Here is a 22116-nt window from a genome sequence, read left to right on the forward strand (position 1 = left end):
GCAGAACTGACTATTAAGTTTCAAAGTGTTGTGATAAATAAAAAGTTAAGTAATGAAATGAAATTAAGACTAATTTGAATTCTCTGGACACTTTATTTCATCAATGAAATTCTAATAATAACATTTCTTTTCAAAATAACCTGATCCAAGATAGTACTATGGGGTCTCAGTGGAATTCATTAAATTTATCAACCGCTTTTTGTCAAAGATACATATTACTAAAAGTAAAACTGATGACGTGTTCCATACAAGGACATAATAGCTATCTAGTACTTTCTTAGTTTTCCCGATTACCCCAGCGTATGTCGATTCATAACGAAAACTACTATGAAAAAATACAATTTACTAATGATGATCTGAATTTCCGAGTTAACCTCGCAGTAGTTTCCTTCTGTTAATCTTTTTATCTTAATCCATATAATATGAAAATATCTACCAACCAAAAATACTAGTTACAAAGAACTCAGATAATACCAGAAAACTTCCACAAAATGCAAAAGAATAACAGTAATGTATATTTCTATTGAACACACCTACCTAACTGAATTATGATGATAACGATTATAACTTCCCAATGCAGACAAAGCTCCTAAACCAATAGCATAACTGAAAAAGATTTGAGTTCCAGCATCTGACCAAACCTATAAAAGAATGAAAATAAAATTATTTTTACAAAGATTATTTATTACGCTTTCTAGGAAATAAAATTTTCTTGATTTGTATTCAGAAGTCACCATAATAAATCATACATACTACTTACCAGATACTAAGTATACTGATATCAGCTAGATGAAAATCATGTAAACAAATGATAATTTAAGAATAGGTGAAAGGAGCTTTCAAACGGGAAGCACTGTTTTTTTGCCTAGTTTTCATATGATTTAGTTTTCACCAACAAGGTGTACCTGTAAACTTGACGGAACTAATCCCTCATCTTAGTATGCAGTCTGAGATGTTGCCATGTAGCAATTCAGAAAACAACTGACCTTCTGCATGACCAAGATATTTACACTTATTGATTACTAAGCACAGATCGTTTTATTGTTAACCTAATCCTCTAGTACTGACCAAATTCTATGATTCAGCTAGCAATGGGCCACTAGTCTAAGTAACTCGACATCGCGTGTTAAAATATAATGGGGTTGGAGATAATCAACAGAATAATTTAAAATATAAACAACTGTTGTACAATATCTGGTAATATTTTCTTTAAATTAATATTAACATTTTTAGTTTTACTCTTCATAGAAAATGTAATATTAACAAAGTAAAACTGTTATATTATAATTCTTTATTACTTTTGAATAACAAGAAGGAAATACATCTTTCTGCCAAAGAATTTTTAATGTAGAGCAATTCTTGTCAATGCTTAGAAAGTGATTTATCACAAAACGTTCATGTGAGTTGTGTATTTCACTCATAAGCATATAAACCCATCAGATAACTAAGAGGGTTATGAGTTGTATCCCATATGAGAAAGAGGGTGAACTATTCATCGTGTGTAACCTCTTCTGAGTTGATACATTTGTTCGTTGAAACCCACTTATTTATAATGGTAGGAATTATGCTTTTCAAACTGAATTTTTTCATTACCTTCTCACATGACGTAATTTCATGTATTTTCCATGAGTTTTAACCTCTATTTACTGAACAGTAGCACATATGGGTCAAACTTCAGTTTTTTCTTCATATAAACGTTACATTTCATAGTATCAACAATCTCGTAGTTGTGGTGTATGCTGCCTATACTGACAGATATAAGTAGCATGCAGCCGCAATCGGAAGTGGGATGATTGGCAGCAAAAGATTGGATTAAAGAGAACATAAAATAAATCGGTGAGCAATCGAAATAACAATGCAAAGTAGATATGCAAATGACGTATTTAATTTGTGATTTTCATATTTTGCTAAGAAACTGTGTAATATTGTATTCAACAATCAATTAGTTTCCTCCAACTGAGACTCATTCACTACATAGTCGTCTAAAAATATAATCAAGGTAGTCTACAGAAATCTACAGTATAACTATTTGGGTTCAAAAGATTTTCACTGTATGAAATATGTAGTCAGAAATGAAATGAATTCACGGAAATATCTCTCGAATGAATAATTATATTTAGTATAGATTTCTTAACTTTTAATACGAAAAATGCATTTCAGAAAAACAATTATAACTTTGACAAACGCTTTAAGGAGATCAAGTGTATAACGAACGAAAATTAAGGAACAACTTAATAAAAGGAAGTCTAGTAGATTATTAATTTTTGATTAAGATCATGAACCGATTGATGTTAGGCTACCATTGAAAACCAAGAAGCCTTGGACGGCCGTTTCGTCTTATTATGGGACTCCTCAGCAGTGCGTCCACGATCCCGCTCGCGGGATTCGAACCCATGGCCTTCGCTCTCGTGCGCGAACGCTTAACCTACTGGACCACTGAGCCGGCATCCAATGGTCTTAATGTGGATGTGCACTACTGAGGAGTCCCATAATAAGACAAAACGGCTGTCCAGTGCTTCCAGGTTTTCAATGGTGGCCTAACATCAATCGGTTCATGATCCTAATAAAAAACTTAACAATCTCCACACCCCCTAAACTGAAGATTATTAATTATTTATCTATTGACTATGAACCTTTTGCTGCAAATATTTATAAATTCATATGAAGTACTTGTCATTTAACTGAGATAATTCAAATAATGAATACTCATAGATCCAGACTGACAGATATTCATGGTCTAAGACTAGTAAATCATAATTATTTTTTCATGGTGGTACATACGCTTATTCCTTATTTATAATTTTGTTCATGTAAACAGAAAGTTTTGTAAATAATCAAATTTTTAAATAATAAATAATCAATAAAGAACAATAATTCAAAAATGTTTTCAAAAATCTTCTGAAGGAAAGTAAACAATATGATTTCACAATTCAAGACAATTAATAAAATGGGTAAGAAGACTTGTGATTTGAAGAACAGTGTTGTTTGTTTGTTTTTTTTTAAATTAAGGATTGTTTATCTAGAAAGATCCAGTAGGTCTCAATATACACAAAGGGAAAAGCAGGATTCTCCGATACAACACAGAATGCACCAATCCAATCACAATTGACGGAGAAGATTTGGAAGATGTAAAAACCTTTACGTATTTGGGCAGCATCATTGATGAACACGGTGGATCTGATGCAGATGTGAAAGCGCGGATCGGCAAAGCAAGAGCAGCATATTTACAACTGAGGAACAACTGGAACTCAAAGCAACTGTCAACCAACACCAAGGTCAGGATTTTCAATACAAATGTCAAGACAGTTCTACTGTATGGGGCAGAAACCTGGAGAACTACGAAATCCATCATCCAGAAAATACAGGTGTTTATTAACAGCTGTCTACGCAAAATACTTCAGATCCATTGGCCGGACACTATTAGCAACAACGTACTGTGGGAGAGAACAAACCAGATCCCAGCGGAGGAAGAAATCAGGAAGAAGCACTGGAGGTGGATAGGACACACACTGAGGAAAGCACCCATATGCGTCACAAGACAAGCCCTCACATGGAATCCTCAAGGCTAAAGGAAAAGAGGAAGACCAAAGAACACATTACGCCGAGAAATGGAGATAGACATGAGGAAAATGAACAAGAATTGGATGGAACTAGAAAAGAAGGCCCAAGACAGAGTGGGTTAGAGAATGCTGGTCAGCGGCCTATGCTCCATTGGGAGTAACAGGCGAAAGTAAGTAAGTAAGTATGTAGAAAGATCATTCTGTTCTCCAAATAAATTTTCATTTGACCTTTTGTAGAATTTGTTTTTGACAAGATCAATAAACATGGGGCAAAGAATAAGCTAAACAACAAAGTAGACAAACAGTTTTTGTAAAGAATCTACATTAATCACAGAATTAATTAAAAATGAGTTATTATGAAACAGTTGTTTCGTCTTAGTTTGGTGTTTTTCCCTAGAATGTGTTCATACCACAATACAAGTTCGATTAAAATAAAACAAGTAATACTTCATTTGATTTCATATTGAATAGAATGCTCATTTAATTGGACTCTAAACATTAAATATCATTATTTTCAATCAATGAATAGATCAGTAAATAAGGCTTGTACTACTTTCAGACATGTTTATTGATGTGTTCATACTAAAGGAAAACTGAACTATCTGGAATCATTAAACTAAGACAGTATATATGAGCGAATTGAAACTTACATGAATATTGAACAACTGTTATGTGTTAGGAACACAATAAACAATAGATCGAATAAAAATTAATGTTATTTAATGGAAGTTAAGTTGAAAAACTAAAATTTTAATCCCTGGGTAGACTGCATAGTATCAAACGTTTCTATTTCAACATGTTAGATAATTTGATCATAGTAGTAAATAAAAATCACAGATAGATTGATTTACTACAGATTATTAACAAATCATTATCATAAAGGCTTTTTTCTGTAATATTATTCATTTTTATTCGGCATATATAAAGGAATCTGAAAATACACATATATGAAAACTAGCTACAGATTGGAGAATAGTGAAAATTGAATGAAATCACCAATGAAGTTTAGACATGAAGAGAAATTTTTCGTCAAACTACAGCTAACGGGTCCCTTGAATGTATATTGGTTTAGTCTAGTTTCGGTATACTATAAAAATTTCCTTTCAAGAGAAAAAAAGGATCATTCTACTCTCCACTTATAGTTTTAATAAGTTTTATTCCCATTTTAGTATGACATATATTTATCCTAAAATATTCAATTACAGAGATTAGTGTAATATTTAAAATTCCTTTTAGTTTATTCATTTACTTACTTACGCCTGTTACCCCCAATAGAGCACAGGCCGACGACCAGCATTCTCCAACCCGCTCTGTCCTGAGCCTTTCTTTCCAGTTCTATCCAATTTTTGTTCATTCATCTCATGTCTGTCTCCGTTTCTCGGCGTTATGTGTTCTTTGATCTTCCTCTCCTCCTTTGACCTTGAGGACTCCAATTGAGGGTTTGTCTTGTAACACAGTTGGGTGTTTTACTTGTTGTGTATCTTATTCACTTCCAGTGCCTCTTCTTGATTTCTTCCTCTGCTGAGATCTGGCTTATTCTCTCCCTCAGCAGATTGTTGTTGATAGTGTCTGGTCAACAGATTCGAAGTATTATGCGTAGACAACTGTTAGTAAACACTTGTATGGCTTGATGGCGTTCGTAGTTCTCTAAGTTTCTTCCCCAAACAGTAGAACTGTCGTGACATCTGTATTGCGAATTCCGACTTTGATGTTGTTTAACAGTTGTTTTGAGTTCCAAATGTTCTTCAATTGTAGATATGTTGCCCTTACTCCGCCTGGAGCCCCCCTGGAGCCACTGCCGGTCTCAAGCCCGGTTAAAGGAGGAGGGTTGGGCATGGGGTTAGTGAACCCATCCCTTAGAAAACTAACTCTCTAAAGAAAAACGCTAACCAGGAAAAATTATTCAAACCATTTAAACTCTTTTTTAGTGACTATAAATAATATCTCCAGTGACAGTCTAAGATTAATATTTAATACACTAATTAAATTTATTTCCCAATATCATTCAACCATCATATATGATATAACTATGTTTTATTATGATTGTTGGTCAAATAATTTGTTTTTAAAGAAAAACGTCTTTTTCAAAATTAAACAAAACGCTTTACAAAGTCAAAATCTTATATCTAATATTATATATATGATGCATATTCCTTTTTTCTTCGAATATAGTCTACATACATTTTGTTTAGTATCACTATAGATACAAATGAAATATATCAAATGTGTCGAAATTCACTCACAAACAATGAAAATCAATATGTGACATACTTAACAATATTTAACCAATATATAATAGTTCATTGGAATTTCATTAAAATATATAAAAGAATTTAAGGTAGATTTAACTACTTATCAAGTGTATTTCATTTTACTATTCTAAATAACGTGTCTATACAAAAACGTATCTAGTGGATATGAAATAAATATTGTTGTGAATTTCATTTTAACACTAACTTTCTTCTATTCAATACTCATTGACTTTGGATATTATCAGAACATTATTAATTTCTTATGAAAACTATGAAATAATTCACATCAAGTTTGATTAAATATTGTGTTCTGTATGTACTTTCAGAGAATGGTGCTTTGGTTTGACTGAGTTAAGTGGTTTGAACTTAACAAAACATGGCATCAGTACTTGAAGTCACTCACTTCTAGTCTAAGTTATGTTAGTAGATGCAGACTACTTGATTAAGGTCACCGTGACTATCATAACCAATGGTTGGAGACTTTGGGTTACATAGCTCAGAATCGATCACAATAACGCAGCTGTATATACTCTTTGTCTTCTCTTAAACTATGAGAATAAAATTATTTTATATCTTTCTTTCTATCAACTAATTCTTTCTTCCTGTATCATATCCTTATACACAATCTCTTTTTTATATATTACTACCAGTGAAGTAACTGCTTCTATGAATCCGGTGTTGATCTTGATGTGCTAATAAGGTATGACAGCTACGTTGTAGCTGACTTAATAACTGACTTAACTGAAGCTCACTATTCTTTGAACTGCATTTATCATTTTTACATCCAAAATTTAGTCTCAGTTCAGATAATATTTCAAATCGTAAGTTAGAATAAAATATACCTAAACAATTTTAATCAGATTCTACATCATTTAATAATCTATTTTAACTATAATTTTTTACTGGCTTGTCAAAACTTATTATTTTTTTAACCTGCATTCTTTTTTATTATCACTTTGTTTAAACGTACACTAATCATTTAGTTCTTTCATGTTTAAAAAGAAAATACATTATTCTTAGTTCTTGTTTTTTACCAAACTTATAATAGATATCAGTAGTATAGATATAATATTTGTCAATTTATTGATTAAAGTTTTCGAAAATTTCCCCTCTCTGTTTGATTTACATAAAAGTACATTTCATAACACATGTCGATAGAAATCACTGTAATAATAGTGAATACCTTGAAAAATCAATAAATTGTAATAAAAAATTGCAGTAATAATAATTCAGAAATTGCTTTAGAAATACAACCTTTGTCTTATATTTTAAAACAAAAAAGGTTGAATAGGATTTCAATGATTTATCATTCATCTTTTTTTCAAGGAACTCGGCTTTGTTCCTCCTTTGTTCCTCTTTCTTCTGGTGGTCGACTGGATTATGAAGACCTCGACATCTGAGGACAAACATGAAATACAATGGACAGCTCAAAACCAATTAGACGATTTGGACTTCTCAGATAACCTAGCCCTCCTATTGCATACACACGAACAAATGCAGATAGAGACAGCCAGTGTAACAGCAGTCTCTACATCAGTAGGCCTCAACACACACAAAGGGAAAACCAAGGTTCTCAAATACAACATGGAGAACACCAATCCAATGACTCTTGATGGCGAAACTCTGGAAGATGTAGAATCCTTCACATACCTGGGAAGCATCTTCGATGAACAAGGAGGTTCAGATGCAGACATAAAGGGGAGGATTGGAAAAGCCAGGGCCGCATTCCTATAATTGAAGAACATATGGAACTCAAAACAACTGACTGTCAACCAACACCAAAGTCAGAATCTTCAATACGAATGTCAACGCAGTTCTACTGTATGGAGCTGAAACTTGGAGAACTACAACAACCACCATCAAAAAGGTACAAGTATTTATAAATGGTTGTCTACGCAAGATACTCAACATCCATTGACCGGATACCATCAGCAACAGTCTTTTGTAGGAGAGCATACACCAACTTCCAGTTGGAGAAGAAATTAGGAAAACACGAGACAAGCCCTAACATGGAATCCTGAAGGAAGGCGGAAAAGAGGAAGGCCAAAGAACAGACTAGGTCGGAAAATAGAAGGAGATATGAAAAAGATGAATAACAACTGGAAGGAGCTGGAAGTGATTGACCAGGACAGGGTTGGATGGAGAATGCTGGTGATTGGCCTATGCTCCTTCACGGAGGAGTAACAGGCGTAAGTAAGTAAGTTTTTTTCAAGGTAAATATTTAAAAGAAGAAACAAACAAACAAACAACAACAAAAAGAGAAAAACTGAAAACAATAATTTATTCCTTTATATAAATCACGAATTATAATAACTAATTAAACTTAAGTTAATAATTAATAGATTGATATTATAAACAGTTAATTTATTCTATTTAATTACATAATAATCTAAATTATCTTAAGTAGTTTATTCTATATAGTTTCTTAATTATTCACATTGTAAGCTATTTATATCATCTAAATAGAAATAAATAAATAATTATATGATCAAATTTAGATCATCTGTTCTATAATTGTAATGCTATAGAAGCCGAATTTAATTAATTAATCAATAATTATTGGTGTAGTGGCTATGCTTCGTTAACCAATCACCCACGTAACCGTTACCATATAATCCTTAACGGTGTTTGAAATCGGAAGGCAAAGAGAAACAGCGACCACAGTTTTATCAGCAGATAACTCAGACCACAAAGTAGTGAGGCTAATGAGTGAGTCAGCGAACCGAGAGTGTATAGAGTGTGTGCAGAGTGTAAATGTACATGTATATATATATATATATATAGGGAAATGAATGGATCATCGAATCAATTAAGCAGTTAATAATAAAGCTAGCAGAATGAATATATACGTAGGCGGTAAGCAATGTTCAAGCATACAAATTTCAAACAAGCACAACAATAATAAAGGTACAATAAATTGTTATAGTGCGGATGACTTTGTCCGCTAAATAAGTTAACAGAAGCGCTTAACCGAATTAGATGAGAACAAACTCAATTGCACGTGAGTTGCTATAAAAGTTCAATATCATAATTGATTAATGAATTGTTAAATTATTTATTATTATAGTTAAATATTTAATTAATGATTATATTTATTAAAACTTGTTTTTTTCATTTACTCTGATATGAATAACTATGTCAGTATATTAATTGTATAATTTTATGATTTTGAACAAAAATGTTTGATCATAAAGAAGGTTTAGTAGAAATTGTAGTAATTGAATTCATGAGTCGATTAAAACTAGATCATAATGGAAAGTCTAGAAGTATTAGATGACCGTTTGGTGAAAGATTATTCTCTAGATCACTAAGGTAACATTCAATCATGTTATTGTCTAATTTCAATCAATCCATAAAATTGCATTCGCGTGCAAGATCGATAGGTCCTGGGCAGGATCGTGAATGCTCACTTCTGAGGAGTCTCATACTAAGATGAAACAGTCGTCTAGTACTTTCATGTTTTTCATGATGGTTTAACTTTAATTGACTCATGAGTTCAACTATTAAAAATGTTTTAATTTCTTTCAGATATAATTACAATTTAATTGAAATAATAAGAAAGAAAATTTTTTTTAAATTTGGTAAAGAAAAATCTTGTCAACACGAAGTTTAATCTAAATATGTTTAAGTAATTGTACTGAAACTATTGTTCATTATTTTTTTTAAATGGATCCAAATAAATTTGAAACGAATGATGGAATGTCTTTTTTAGGTCTTTAGTAATACTATTAACTTCTTTAGTTTTCATAAACTAAATAACTGGTTACATGTTATATTCCAAAAGAGAAAAATATATTTACATGAATTTATACAATGGCAATTTTAATATTTACATATTGGTTCGTAAAACATATACTTTTGAGTAATTAAAACCAAAAAGACTTGCATATTCTACAAATCGTTTTAATAAAAGTTTTGTGCTGGATAACTCAGAGCATATAAGAGTATGTTATTATGTAATCCATAACGAGTCAGTAAGTATAACAAAACAAAATGTGATATCTTAAAAAATGAATTGACATTTCTTTTTATTAGAAAGTGAAAGAATATAATTTATAAATTTTGAATTTGGTTTATTTTGGATTTGCCACTAAGAACTATAACTTTATTGTAACTATCAAAAATTTGCACCGGTTATAAATCAGAATAGATTTTAATTCATTTTTGTATTGTTTAATTGAATCTTTTCATTGATGTTTACGGCTATGATTGATCAGTCTTTATTGGCATATGTACTTTCAGCTGACGAGTCCCGAATAGGACGAAACGCGCTTCCTGGATTTCACTGTTAGTTATTATCCATTTTTACTCAGAACGACTTCTCCTTTTTCTCCCTAAATTGTAAGCATTTTGGTAAGCTTTTGAAATAAGGAATATGTCAGCTGTTAACGATTCCTGTGTAGCAAAATTAAAGTCATTCTTTTGAAAACTCATTATTTCCTTCTGTCTGTTAACCGAAATGAAAGAAAAACACAGGAAATTTACAACATTAAGTTTTACATATGTACATCCTCAATGTAAAAAATATTACTTACTGTCATATCTGTTAATTTATCCCAATCTGGTTTTAAATAATACGTTATACCATTTAATGCTCCTTCTAACTGAGCTGTTCTTATAAGTAATATAATCATGAATATATATGGTGTAGTTGCAGTTATATACATAATCTAAAATGAAAACGAAGTGAACAGGAAGATAATTATCATATAATCAATCTTTCCGGAAATAAATTATAAATTAAATTAACTTTAACATTACGTAACAATCTTTGGTTATTAACAATGGGTAAAATTACATCTAGTAGAAAATATGATTTTTGAACATGCAATAACCAAGTAGAAACAAGAGAAATTACTTTTACATTGCACTGTACAAATGACAACCATCAGTTGTTTTCAATATTACTTATGTCTACAGAAGTAATGTTTAGTATCTTTCGTTGTTGTTTTGTAAACAATTCAAATTACGGAGTTATATCTGTTGCGTAATCTTATACTTTTCACATTATCTACATTGATACACACCTACTAAGTTGGTTTTGTCGTAATTACCTTATGTATCTATACAGTTACTTATCACTGTTATTTTGATTATGTAACCAATTATTTTGATCATTATTAATTATGCTACATTAGTTTATCGATCTTGATCAATATGCTTGGCGTTATATCTGATGTGTTTTTTCCATCTACAACGTTCAAATCAATTTGATCTGCTAGTTTTAAACCTTCAGTTTCTAATCGTCGGATAACTCTATACTGACTATTAGTTTACTATCGACAAATTTATATGCTTAGAAGTTTTGTACACAAATAAATCTTTATGTAATTGAAATAATGCATTTTTTCCGTTGTTGTAATATTAACAGTACGCGTTTATTGATTTTCGATTCTTAAACTATATCCATCTATCAATAATACAATGAGTTATTGTCATTGAAGCTTAGCATAATGACTCACTTTACTGTTATTCTAGAAAAAATGAACAAGCTTTAGCACGACTAAAGCGTAACCAAGAATGAAAACTCGGAAAATAACTGTGAACATATTTAAGTAGTATAATGAATATAAATTTTAGCAATTAGCCACCCTTTACTATTGAACTTTTGCTTATATAACTAAACTGAATATAAGCCAAGGTTGATCTACAAAGATTACATCTATTCATGCTGTTGTGTAAATCATGTAAAAAAGAAAACTTAATCGGCACGATTATGACTAAAACACTGATAGACAATTTCAAACGAATAATTGAACACCATCCTAGTTAGTACACTATAACATGAATGACGAATTATTTTTGTGTGAAAGCGGTGAAATTACCTTTGATTTCTTTTATCATTATTTATATTTTAAGCTCAGACTCAACGATTCTAAACGGTTTTAACACAATTTTATTTAATGATATACTAAATCCTAGGATGTATCAATCAGCTTTGTAGTTCATATAGAATGTGTATAAGCACAATTCATTGACAAATTATATCAATCAAGAATTCATTATTCATTAAACCTATTAACATCATATCCAAAAGTAGATAAAACAGATATTTATGAGATTCCAAATTATACTTTTAATAAGATCAACTCTTTATAATTTGTATCCAAAATTATCAGACTTCTACTTTTATTAACTTGTTAGATTTATCTCTTTTTTTCAAAATGACAATTAATTTGAATCAATCTGTTAAAGTTCTATGTGAATAACAGTCTCTCTCTTTTATACTACTTAATTACAAATATCTGACTTGGTAATAACTTTAGAGTAAATCATACTACGAAATTAATTTTACTCATTTATATAAAACATATGAGAACAATTTAAACCAATGAAAAATGTTCATACACTATTCAAGATGATACAAACAACGTTGTTGAAAGAAAAAATACATAATTAGAACCGAGAAATCGTAAAATATTAAATTCTGTCTGATTGTCTCCATATATTATAGTTTCAATCATACTATAACATTCTATAATGTCTAATTTGTAAAAAATATTGGCAAACAGAACATTTAGTTCATAGAAAATCACTTCACTTCATATTATATATTTATCTTTATAACTAATATATTCATCTAGGGTAAAAACGTAACCTTTATGGGTTTTAATAATTCATTTATTCTGTGATTAAACCGACTAGGAAAGATTATTTAATTATTCTTTCATTATAATCTTACATTAATTGAAAATATTGTTAAGGCATAGTATTTTTTTTTTACTGAAATAATAATTCTTTCTAATTATTAACTAAATGTTTGATATACTACTATTCATTCTAGTAATAAGTTAATAATAAAGAAAAGAATTATTCATATGTATCATTGATTAATTTGTTATCAGTAATAATCTATTCTAATGATCTCAATTGTTTATATTAGAACATTAACTACATATTTCATTTCTATATAATATTATTTCAATAAATTTATAAACTTACTTTTCCCGATGTTTTTATTCCTCTACATATTGCTAAAAATATTATTGTCCAAGCTAATAAAAGGCATAATGCTAAATCCCATTGAATTGTTCCTAAATTATCAATACCATTTGATATTCGTAAGACACGATTTCTATGATTAATGAAAAGATATAAATAACAATTATTAAATAACTTAATTAGTATCAGAAGGGGGTTTTGTGGAGAGTGTAGTAATTTCAATAGTTGAGATCATGAGTCAATTGATACTAGACCGCCATGGAAAAGCTGGAAGCACTGGATGGCCGTTTCGTCCTATTGTGTGACTCCTCAGCAGTGCGCATCCACAACATATGCTCACTAGTGACTGGCTTCAAGAGGTATTTCATGGAGTTCTAATGAGAAGCAGTGACCAGTGGAGTTCAACAGGGTCAGTTGTGAGGTAATAACTAACTGATGACGATAGTGGATGTGTCTGTCAATTTTGTGGATTAGTTGAAGTTAAACATTAACACCGACGGATGCCGACGCAGTGGTTTAGTTGGTTAAGCACCTGGCGCGAGACTGATATGTCTTGTGTTTGAATCCCGCGAGGTGGAATCGTGGATATGCACCACAATAGAATGAAACGGCCATCCAGTGCTTCCAGGTTTTCCATGGTGATCTAGATTTAACTGACTCATGACCTCAACTGTTGAAATAACCTAATTGTTATTATGTATTTAGTATATATTTAAGTACATTTGGAAGTTATTTATTAAATCTAAAATAAACAATAGAGTTTATCGGCAAAATAACTTTAGAATAAAAAGAATAATATTTATCTCTTTTTGGATTATTTATGTCTAATAGAAGTTGTTTACTTCAGTTAGATTAAATTAATTTTAGCTAAAATAAACATTATCAATGAATATTTCCATTTTCAGTATAGAGTTGTAGAGGCTATTGAGCTTTATTTGATATCACGAATCAACCAATGTTAGACCACCACATAAAACCTGTAGGCACTGGACGGCTGTTTCGTCCTAGTATGGGACTCCTCAGCAATACACATCCACGACCCTGCACTCAGGATCGAAACCAAGGACCTTTGGCCTTGAGTGCAAACACTTAACCTCTACACGACTAAGTCGCGTATTACGGTGAATCAGTTGGACTTAGACATTAACAATACTGGATGCCGGCTTATTATACTAAAGGTTAAGCGCTAGGGTGCGTGACGGAAGGCCCTAGGTTTTAATCCCACATATGGGGTCGTGGATGTGCACCAATGTGGAGTCCATCACCAGGACGAAACGGCCGTTTAGTGTTCTCAGGTTTTTAATTGTGGTCTGACAATGATCGGTTCAAGATCTTAATTCCTATTTTCATAGTTTCTTTGTGTCATATGAAAAATAAGTTCATGTGCAAACGTACAATTTGTTTAAGTGTTAAGCCTCTACATACAACCATAGGTTATTTTCAAAAAATAAATATTAGGACACAATAACATAGACTTTTCACGAATTAATATCAATTAAGGAATTCATGTAACGGGTTCCCTTCACAAATTTAAATAAAGCAAGAATAACAATATTTGCAGGATACGATGAATTCATTGTAATCCGTTGTTTGTCGTTCATCTATAAACAAACTAATGCATAGCTGAAGAGCAAGTAACAAGATGCAATGAATTCATCGCATCCTGAGAACAATGTCGTTCTTGCTGAATTTAAATCAAAGAATTACTTGAATTCGGATAGGACACTTAAACAGGCAATCAACTTTAGCTCTAATAAAATAATCACATACGATTTAACCGTCCCAGCCGTTTATTTATATTCCAGATCATGGTTGACTTCAACTTGAAAGTAGATAGTTCATCATTATTTCAACCAGTTAACATCAAAATTTAGTCTACGTCATGTTCAGTTACTTAGATTAGTAGCCATATTTCAGTGAATTTCCATCAGCACTAAGGACTACAGAAATATGACAATAACCACTATTCAGTGATCACTAAATGGATATATTGTAATCATGCAAGGAGTTATTTACAGCTCCAATAGCCTAACACTAACGTCTCTGAAATGGAGTGAACAAAGTTTAAACCTCACGAGGACTACCAATTACGTTAATACAGGAGGAATATTTTGGTTAGGGAGCATAGGTTCAAGACTTTGAATTATTTATTACCTAACATTCTCCAAGTTTTTTAACTCGACATTTTGTTTTCATTAAAGCTATTAAATAAGTCATTTGAAAGATATAGTCCTAGAATTATATAGCATATAGCCATGAAATGCAATAGAAAATGTATCATCAGATATTGATATCATAAACAAGACTATTTCTAAGCTTCATTTCATACATATAGATAATAAACTGTTTATATACGATTGTTATTTACATACAATTACAATGACGTAACAATATTGGCAACTTTTCATTCTATTCACTTTAAGTAATTTATGATTCATTGTTAATAATTTATTGGGAACGCGTTCATACAATAAACTCTATCTAGTATCATACATTACTGTTAATTTATTTACATTTTGAGTTCAAGTTTGTTTTTGTTTTTTGTTTTGGACCAATATAATGAGTATAGTTTTCGTATATCACAATACATTCAATGAATTTCGTACTAAAGTTGAAACATCGGATAAACAAAAAAATGGTCTCAGTAAACTAATTATGATATATATTTTAGTTTCTAATTCTATACACTAAATAGAAGGTATTCGTTAATATTAGAAATCATTAGAATCTCATAATGAGCTTTGAATATCAATCGGATTCATATATAATAGTGAACGGAAGTTTGGTGAGCAAAACCAATTCACGGTGTTTTATGGAAGCAATCAGTGACGTATGAATGATTTCTTATCTGTATATGTAAGTTTAATTGTTTCAGAGAAAATGATAAAGAACTCTATTTTTTCAAAGATTAATTTCAAAGAAATCAAATGTTAATATACAAGAACATAGTTTATGAATTTCTGTTAGTAAAGTTTACAGGTGGATAAATGAATATTTTCTACGTTTATAGGTTTATATCATGTAAATGGATAGAAGTACAATTTCAATTAACGTTTCTTGCTATTTGAGACTTCACACTTAGATGTATCTACGCCTCAGTGTTGATGCTCACACTGAAAGTTGAATACAGTAACCATCTTTTTAAGTGTAAAAGCTTTATAATAATAGGTTTTGATAGCTACCAACACCTATTTCTAGGTTAATTCACTAATTTATAACAATAAATTAGATTTATAATGTACTACAGTTCAAATGGTGCTTAAATTTTATTTCTCGGAGTTTTCATAACTTAAAGTTTACTTGATCCATTTACATAAAAACAACTTCATTGCGCTAAAAACTGACTATCAACTTCGAAATTTTTACATTTCGAATTTAAACCTGTTAGTTATCGTATCTCTGTTGAACTAAACACATTTTAATGAATTACAGCAGAATACTAATTGCTTATACTTTCTTTAAATCGTCTGAAGCGTTTTGCCGTATGCGGTAGAATCGATCTACTGAAATATGTAAGAAGGGTAGCGAAGTCAGTATTTAAAAGTTTGGTGTAAAGCACTATTTAACGGAAGATATTTGTACAGACATTTTTGATGAAATTTTGATGAGATCTTTATTTTATTCAATCTAGACAATTTTTTTCAATGTCATATAACCTGCTTAATATTAACGTATACTTTCACAAGTGAAATCTATAAGTAAGTTGATTAGTAGTAGAGAATGTTTAGCTAAATCTTTAAAATAAGAATTAATGTTTATAAGAATGAAGTAACTAATAAAAATAATACGTTAAGCTAATAAGATCGCTAGCATGGTAGCACTGAGAACCGTTTATTACAAGTTCCTGATGAGTGCTTACCAAGCAGCATTTGATTAGATCATTAGCTGCACCATATGAGTAAACACGTAATTTAGTCGTGTAGAATACAAAACGACTAACTGAGCCCCATGAAGAGAGTTTCGGAGTATACGAACTCACTCCCAGTACTCTGAAGCAGGATCAGCTCCAAATATATGTTGACGGAGAAGTGATGTTGAATTGCTTAAATTTGTTCTCACTACAGCATCAATACATGAGTTAGTATTCCAGGAATGTCCACATTTAGCCCACGGAAGTTCTTTACTGAATGAAGCGAAAATAAAATGAAATGCCCAACCCAGAATCACTGTGTAATAACTGTTCACCAAAAAGTTTATCATAGTGCTAGCACATCCAATACCTGTGAAGTAAAAATAAAAACAGGGAAATTTAGTTGGGCAGTTAATATAAATTGAAGATATTTCTTTAATTGCTAATCAATATCCGGCTTCTTAAATTTTAAACACACATACCTCTAAAAAGTGGACAAATATCCCAGGCTGCAATAGCTCCTTTAGACATAAACTGACCCAAAGCAACTTCAAGAAGAAATAATGGTACACCCGCAACGATCACACTGACGAAGTAAGGTAGAAGAAAGGCTCCTAAATAAAATTCAAAAAGTTCTTTAATATGCATCCTTTGTTAGTTTTAAAAGAGTTTTATTTGAACAAAACAAGGGTGAACGTGTTTTATTTGATAAAGAAAATCATGTCTTCACTTCATTCATCGATGAAGTATTTTTAGTTTGTATATATTATCATAAGATCTTATTTCTCTGAAACACCATCAACTTATTGGCAATAGAGATGTGGGCAGTTGTATTGTTATGAAATTTATCGCATAAATCTGGGAATTCGTATAACGATAACACCATAATATCATAGTCGTTTTCAAGTTCTAAGTAAATTACTTGAATTATACATTATTTTGTGAGATTTGCAATTGAATATGGACTAACCAGTTTCTCAGAAAAAAAGACTTATGAATGAGATTTTCTTCCAACTCTGACGAATTTGGGACTGTCTTGTTATCATCTCGAAATCACCTTTTTAAAAGATTTTCTTACATAATAAATATTACTTGATCATGTATTAATTATGTAAGATTATAACCCTCCTTCACGAATGTAGGAATGTCTAAAGCATAGAAATCTTTAAAGAAGCTTTAAAATTACCGCATCATAAATAGAGCATCCTATGATAAAGACATTGATAGATTAGCTCAGATCAACAGATATATTGAAGTTTCCTTTATCAACTTAAAAGGATGTTAAAAACAGAATATATACACCCTGACTCAAAATGTTTTTCATAAATTTCAAACCTTATCTAAATTTATCTTTGGAAATTCAGACAACTCATTAATCATCATATATATTCTCTTGTTCACATAGACCCATAGTATTCTCATGATAATTCATTTTTTTAATATTTTCATCAGGATTTTATGAAATTTATCAACCTGAATCCCATTATCATCCATCTAGGTAAATGCTAATACATTATTGAATAATCTTAACCAAAGATTAAATGTCCAGTTACTGATGATATGCTTCTATCAATTATTACTTATTTAACAATGTATGTAATAATGATTATGGTGAACAAGTTGTTTGATGTCAGTAATTAGTGTAAATGTTCAACTTCTTATTCTGTTCAATGATTATCACTATAGCAATCTAAGCTGCAGCATGATAAGAGGTGTTTTCTTGAATTTCTGCTTTCAGAAAACATAACGACATTATTTTTTTCCAACAATTAAGAAATTTCTTGTGTGAATATCACACAATCAATGTTTAACTGAAAAGAAAAGTGTTAAAAAAAGTGCAATACACTTCATATGTACACTCTAAATCTACTTTAAATTATGTAAAGTAACAAAATGATCAGATTTGAATATATTTTGGAAAATCTGTACAGTATGTAACACTATTTCACATGTTTTTTCAGAATAATTTACACAGAATCAGTACAAATATACATCAACTTTCGTCTTCAGCCAGTCAGTAACAACGTAGAACTTTGTACGTATGTATATCAGTTCGAGTTGCTATACCACATTAGCACAAAGATACAATTGTCGATTCAAATCCCGTAGTGACAGAGATAGTCAAAGTATAAGCAGTAATCGGAAAGATTAGGGTTTGAAGAGGTTATTCCAGGAGTATAATCCAGTGAAATAAATTTGGAAAGAGGAAAAATGGATATGAAGGAACTTTCGTCCTAATTTGGTCGAATAATTTCACAGTATTTTGGGCGTTGAGTATAAAGTCTACAAATGTTTACTTAACATGTTTCAAAGATGTTGTACGATACTTCAGGATGAAATTATATCTACCATGCATTCCCTGTTATTAATACAATTGTATACAGACGATAAATGTTTAGTCTTTATTATATTAAAGTTTAATAAGTCACATGTTAAATCAAGTAAACTTTCTAACTTAAATCACGAATAAGACGATATAATTTTTTATAAATAAAAAATCCACCATGTTCCAATTGAAGGAATGATTGATTCACTAAGTTCCTAAAGCATTTAGTCTAATCTAAAAGTCCATAAACGTGATATGAACAAGAATGTTTGTAACATTAAAGCTTTTAAGAGCTCTTATTACATTTATATACTTAATAATTCAAACTTTCTTTGCATTATTCATGCCTAATAAATATGTTTTACCTATTTCAAAATGTATTTCTTTTCAAGTTTTTGTTTCTTGTTTTAGTTTGAAAAGCTTGAATCTATTGAGTTACAAAAGCTGTCTAGTTATAAGATACAAATGCAGATTAATATTAATACAGATTTTCTTCAGTTCATTTGTACATTTTAAAATTACAATAAAAATCTCTAATTAGTTACAATTAACAAGAACACGAGTGGGGATGATTGAATTTATTTGACACGAAATAACAGAGCATCTCACTAAAATCTGAGAACCATATAGTAAATAGTTAATTTGCAAAATATCAATCCATCGTTCCAAACTTGACTTTTCCTTTTACAATTATCAGTCCATTGTCTCGAATTTCATTCTCCATGCATTTTCATACTAACTGCGTTCTGTTCCGTTTATTCCTTATCGATCTTCTACTGAAATACATTCTATGTCTAATCACCGTTATATACTACTTATGTGGATATAAGTAAGCCACACCACACGTTGACTAATTAAATTTATTATTTTAAAAAATATTTGTGGACAAAAATGTTCATAATACAATGAGTACATTGTAAATTTGGAAATATTTGTCGAATTCAATACATAATTATTTAGTATAATTTACTACTATGCTACTTGTAGACAGTGATCATTTTAGTTCATCTTAAATAATGTAGGATCTAAAACAAATAGGCGTCTGTTGAAATCACTAAACATTACATCAGTACACAGATAAAGGAACTCAACTATATGACCATTTAAAATGTAGAGAATATAATATCAACAGTAGTAAAAATCAAAACAAAAAGAATATATTTTGTGAAGAACGAATTAAAGTAATAAGATAATGAATGAATTTAAATTCACTATCTGGTTTGTAGCCACATTATGTAATCTCAACTATAGTTTACGGTTATTGAATGCATCTTAACGAGGGTCGCGGTATCTTACAAGAGGGTATTTTTCAGTGTTCAGTTACTTTATGAGATGATTTCATATTCTAATTTATTCAGCACCGACCTCTACTGTACTCAGCACTTCAGAATTAATTTTAACGGTACTAGTCCGAAACGGTACACCAAAAATGAGAAATACTTTCAATTAAGTCATGGTCAAGTACTGAAAAAAGCCTACACATTTTTTCTAATTCTCAGGGATGTATTTTTACAGGCAGATAATACTCGTTACGGATTTGATAGATGGGTTTTAATCAAGATTTAAAGTTAGAGAATACAGCTTTGGCTGTTCGTAACTGATAAATTACCATACAAACGGACTTCATAAAACTCTATATGGTATACATCTCTTATTATTACCATAATAATTATGGTATTATTTTACTACTATATTCGACAAACTCACAGTTCATGAAGCATATAATAACATGGTACATAATATTTCTGAGGTGTAATGATTGAATAACACTCAAAGGAATTAAGTTATGGGACCCTATATGAATTGTTTTTAAAATAAATAATCAGTTATTTTTCTAACTTTTAATGAACTATTTAATTCAATTATGAAGTGATAATTAAAAATAACAGAATAATAACAACATTCATATTCAGAAAACATCACATGGTAAAGATCTTTTGGAATATTCAAAATGATTTAATTAAAACTACCGAAACGTTTGTAAAATATGGAAATATATTTCAGTGTCATATGGGCTTAACCATTCAGTCTTTTAATTTACTTGTATATAACAGATTTTGCAAATATTTAAAAATATACTGCATTTTTAGTTTACAGTGTTATTATACCTTTAAATTAAAACCTATGAATTTAATAACATTCCAATTAGCAACCGTTATTGTGGTTTTATTTCTGAAAAGCTGAATGAGTGTTAAACTTAACCATATTATCACAATAATTATAAAATATTTTATTAATTTACCTCCACCATTTTTATAGCACAAATAGGGAAATCTCCATACATTACCCAAACCAATAGAAAATCCCATACATGCTATAAGAAAATCAATTTTTCCTTTCCATCGATCACGTTTTGTTATTGTTTGTGATGTTGTTTGTGTTATTGTACTCCATGAAGCGAGATTGCCCAAATTATCTTCTGATTTGAATGATTTACTTGGATCTTCCATATAGTTATTATCAACAGTTAATTTATTTAGTAATTCACACCGAAATAATAATGAAAGCTTTAGGTAATATTTATTCTGTACTGTATATGAGTTTACTACTGAATGGATATTCTAACGCTTTTGATTGCTTGTGATCATCTGGTTGTTAATTGGATTGTTATACGATTGGAGTAAATTTCCAGATAATAGAGACACTTTTAGAAGTTATTTAATTATGTAGCAGTGTAGTAGATATAATAAACGGTTATCAGATAACAGTTGTTGTTGTTGTTGTTGTTGTAGCAGTAGTAATGGTGAACCCTGAATTATAACAAATTATATCCACAAACTGTTAAAAACCATATTTAAAAATATAATTTTTTATTTATATTCAAATTTTTAAATTGATGAACTTGCCCTTTAATTTATAATAGCCAATCAGTGAACGAGAAAGCTAAAAACAAATAAATGTTCACATACACATTTACAAATTGAACCAATAGTCTTTTTGTGTATAAATAATATTAAATCTTTTCAACCAATCAATGAGCAGTTAATCGATCATATGACCTTGATTACTTTAAACTACAAAAGAGCACCGAAATCAACTATCATATCCATTCATTGAGGAATTAGTTGATTTGGTACTCGTTTGACAACATTCGAGTGTATAATTTATGCTCTAAGTATTTTAGTTCTTTTTTTCTGTAGAATTATTTATTTAATTATGTAATGATACTGTGTAAAATTCAGAGGA

General features: G+C 30.3%; 1 protein-coding gene across 2 annotated transcripts in view; it reads right to left on the bottom strand.

Annotated features, from left to right (window-relative positions):
- Positions 1–21721, bottom strand: part of SLC6A6_1 (Sodium- and chloride-dependent taurine transporter) — a gene marked incomplete at its 3' end in the record, with an annotated part of 46098 nt that extends 24377 nt beyond the window's left edge. Inside the window, exons 1-6 of one of the 2 annotated variants that reach the window (XM_012937356.2) lie at positions 21173–21721; positions 17087–17218; positions 16734–16974; positions 12755–12887; positions 10348–10482; positions 538–641 (exon numbers count right to left, since the gene is read on the bottom strand). In XM_012937356.2, the coding sequence (XP_012792810.1) occupies positions 538–641; positions 10348–10482; positions 12755–12887; positions 16734–16974; positions 17087–17218; positions 21173–21380 (953 nt within the window). In that variant the 5' untranslated portion in view covers positions 21381–21721. Of the gene's footprint in view, positions 1–537; positions 642–9686; positions 10260–10347; positions 10483–12754; positions 12888–16613; positions 16975–17086; positions 17219–21172 lie in introns of those variants that run through there. The other variant, XM_051212511.1, reaches the window with a different exon arrangement.
- Between the last annotated feature and the right edge of the window lie 395 nt (positions 21722–22116).

Source organism: Schistosoma haematobium, chromosome ZW (genome assembly GCF_000699445.3).
Source record: "Schistosoma haematobium chromosome ZW, whole genome shotgun sequence".
Taxonomy (NCBI): domain Eukaryota; kingdom Metazoa; phylum Platyhelminthes; class Trematoda; order Strigeidida; family Schistosomatidae; genus Schistosoma; species Schistosoma haematobium.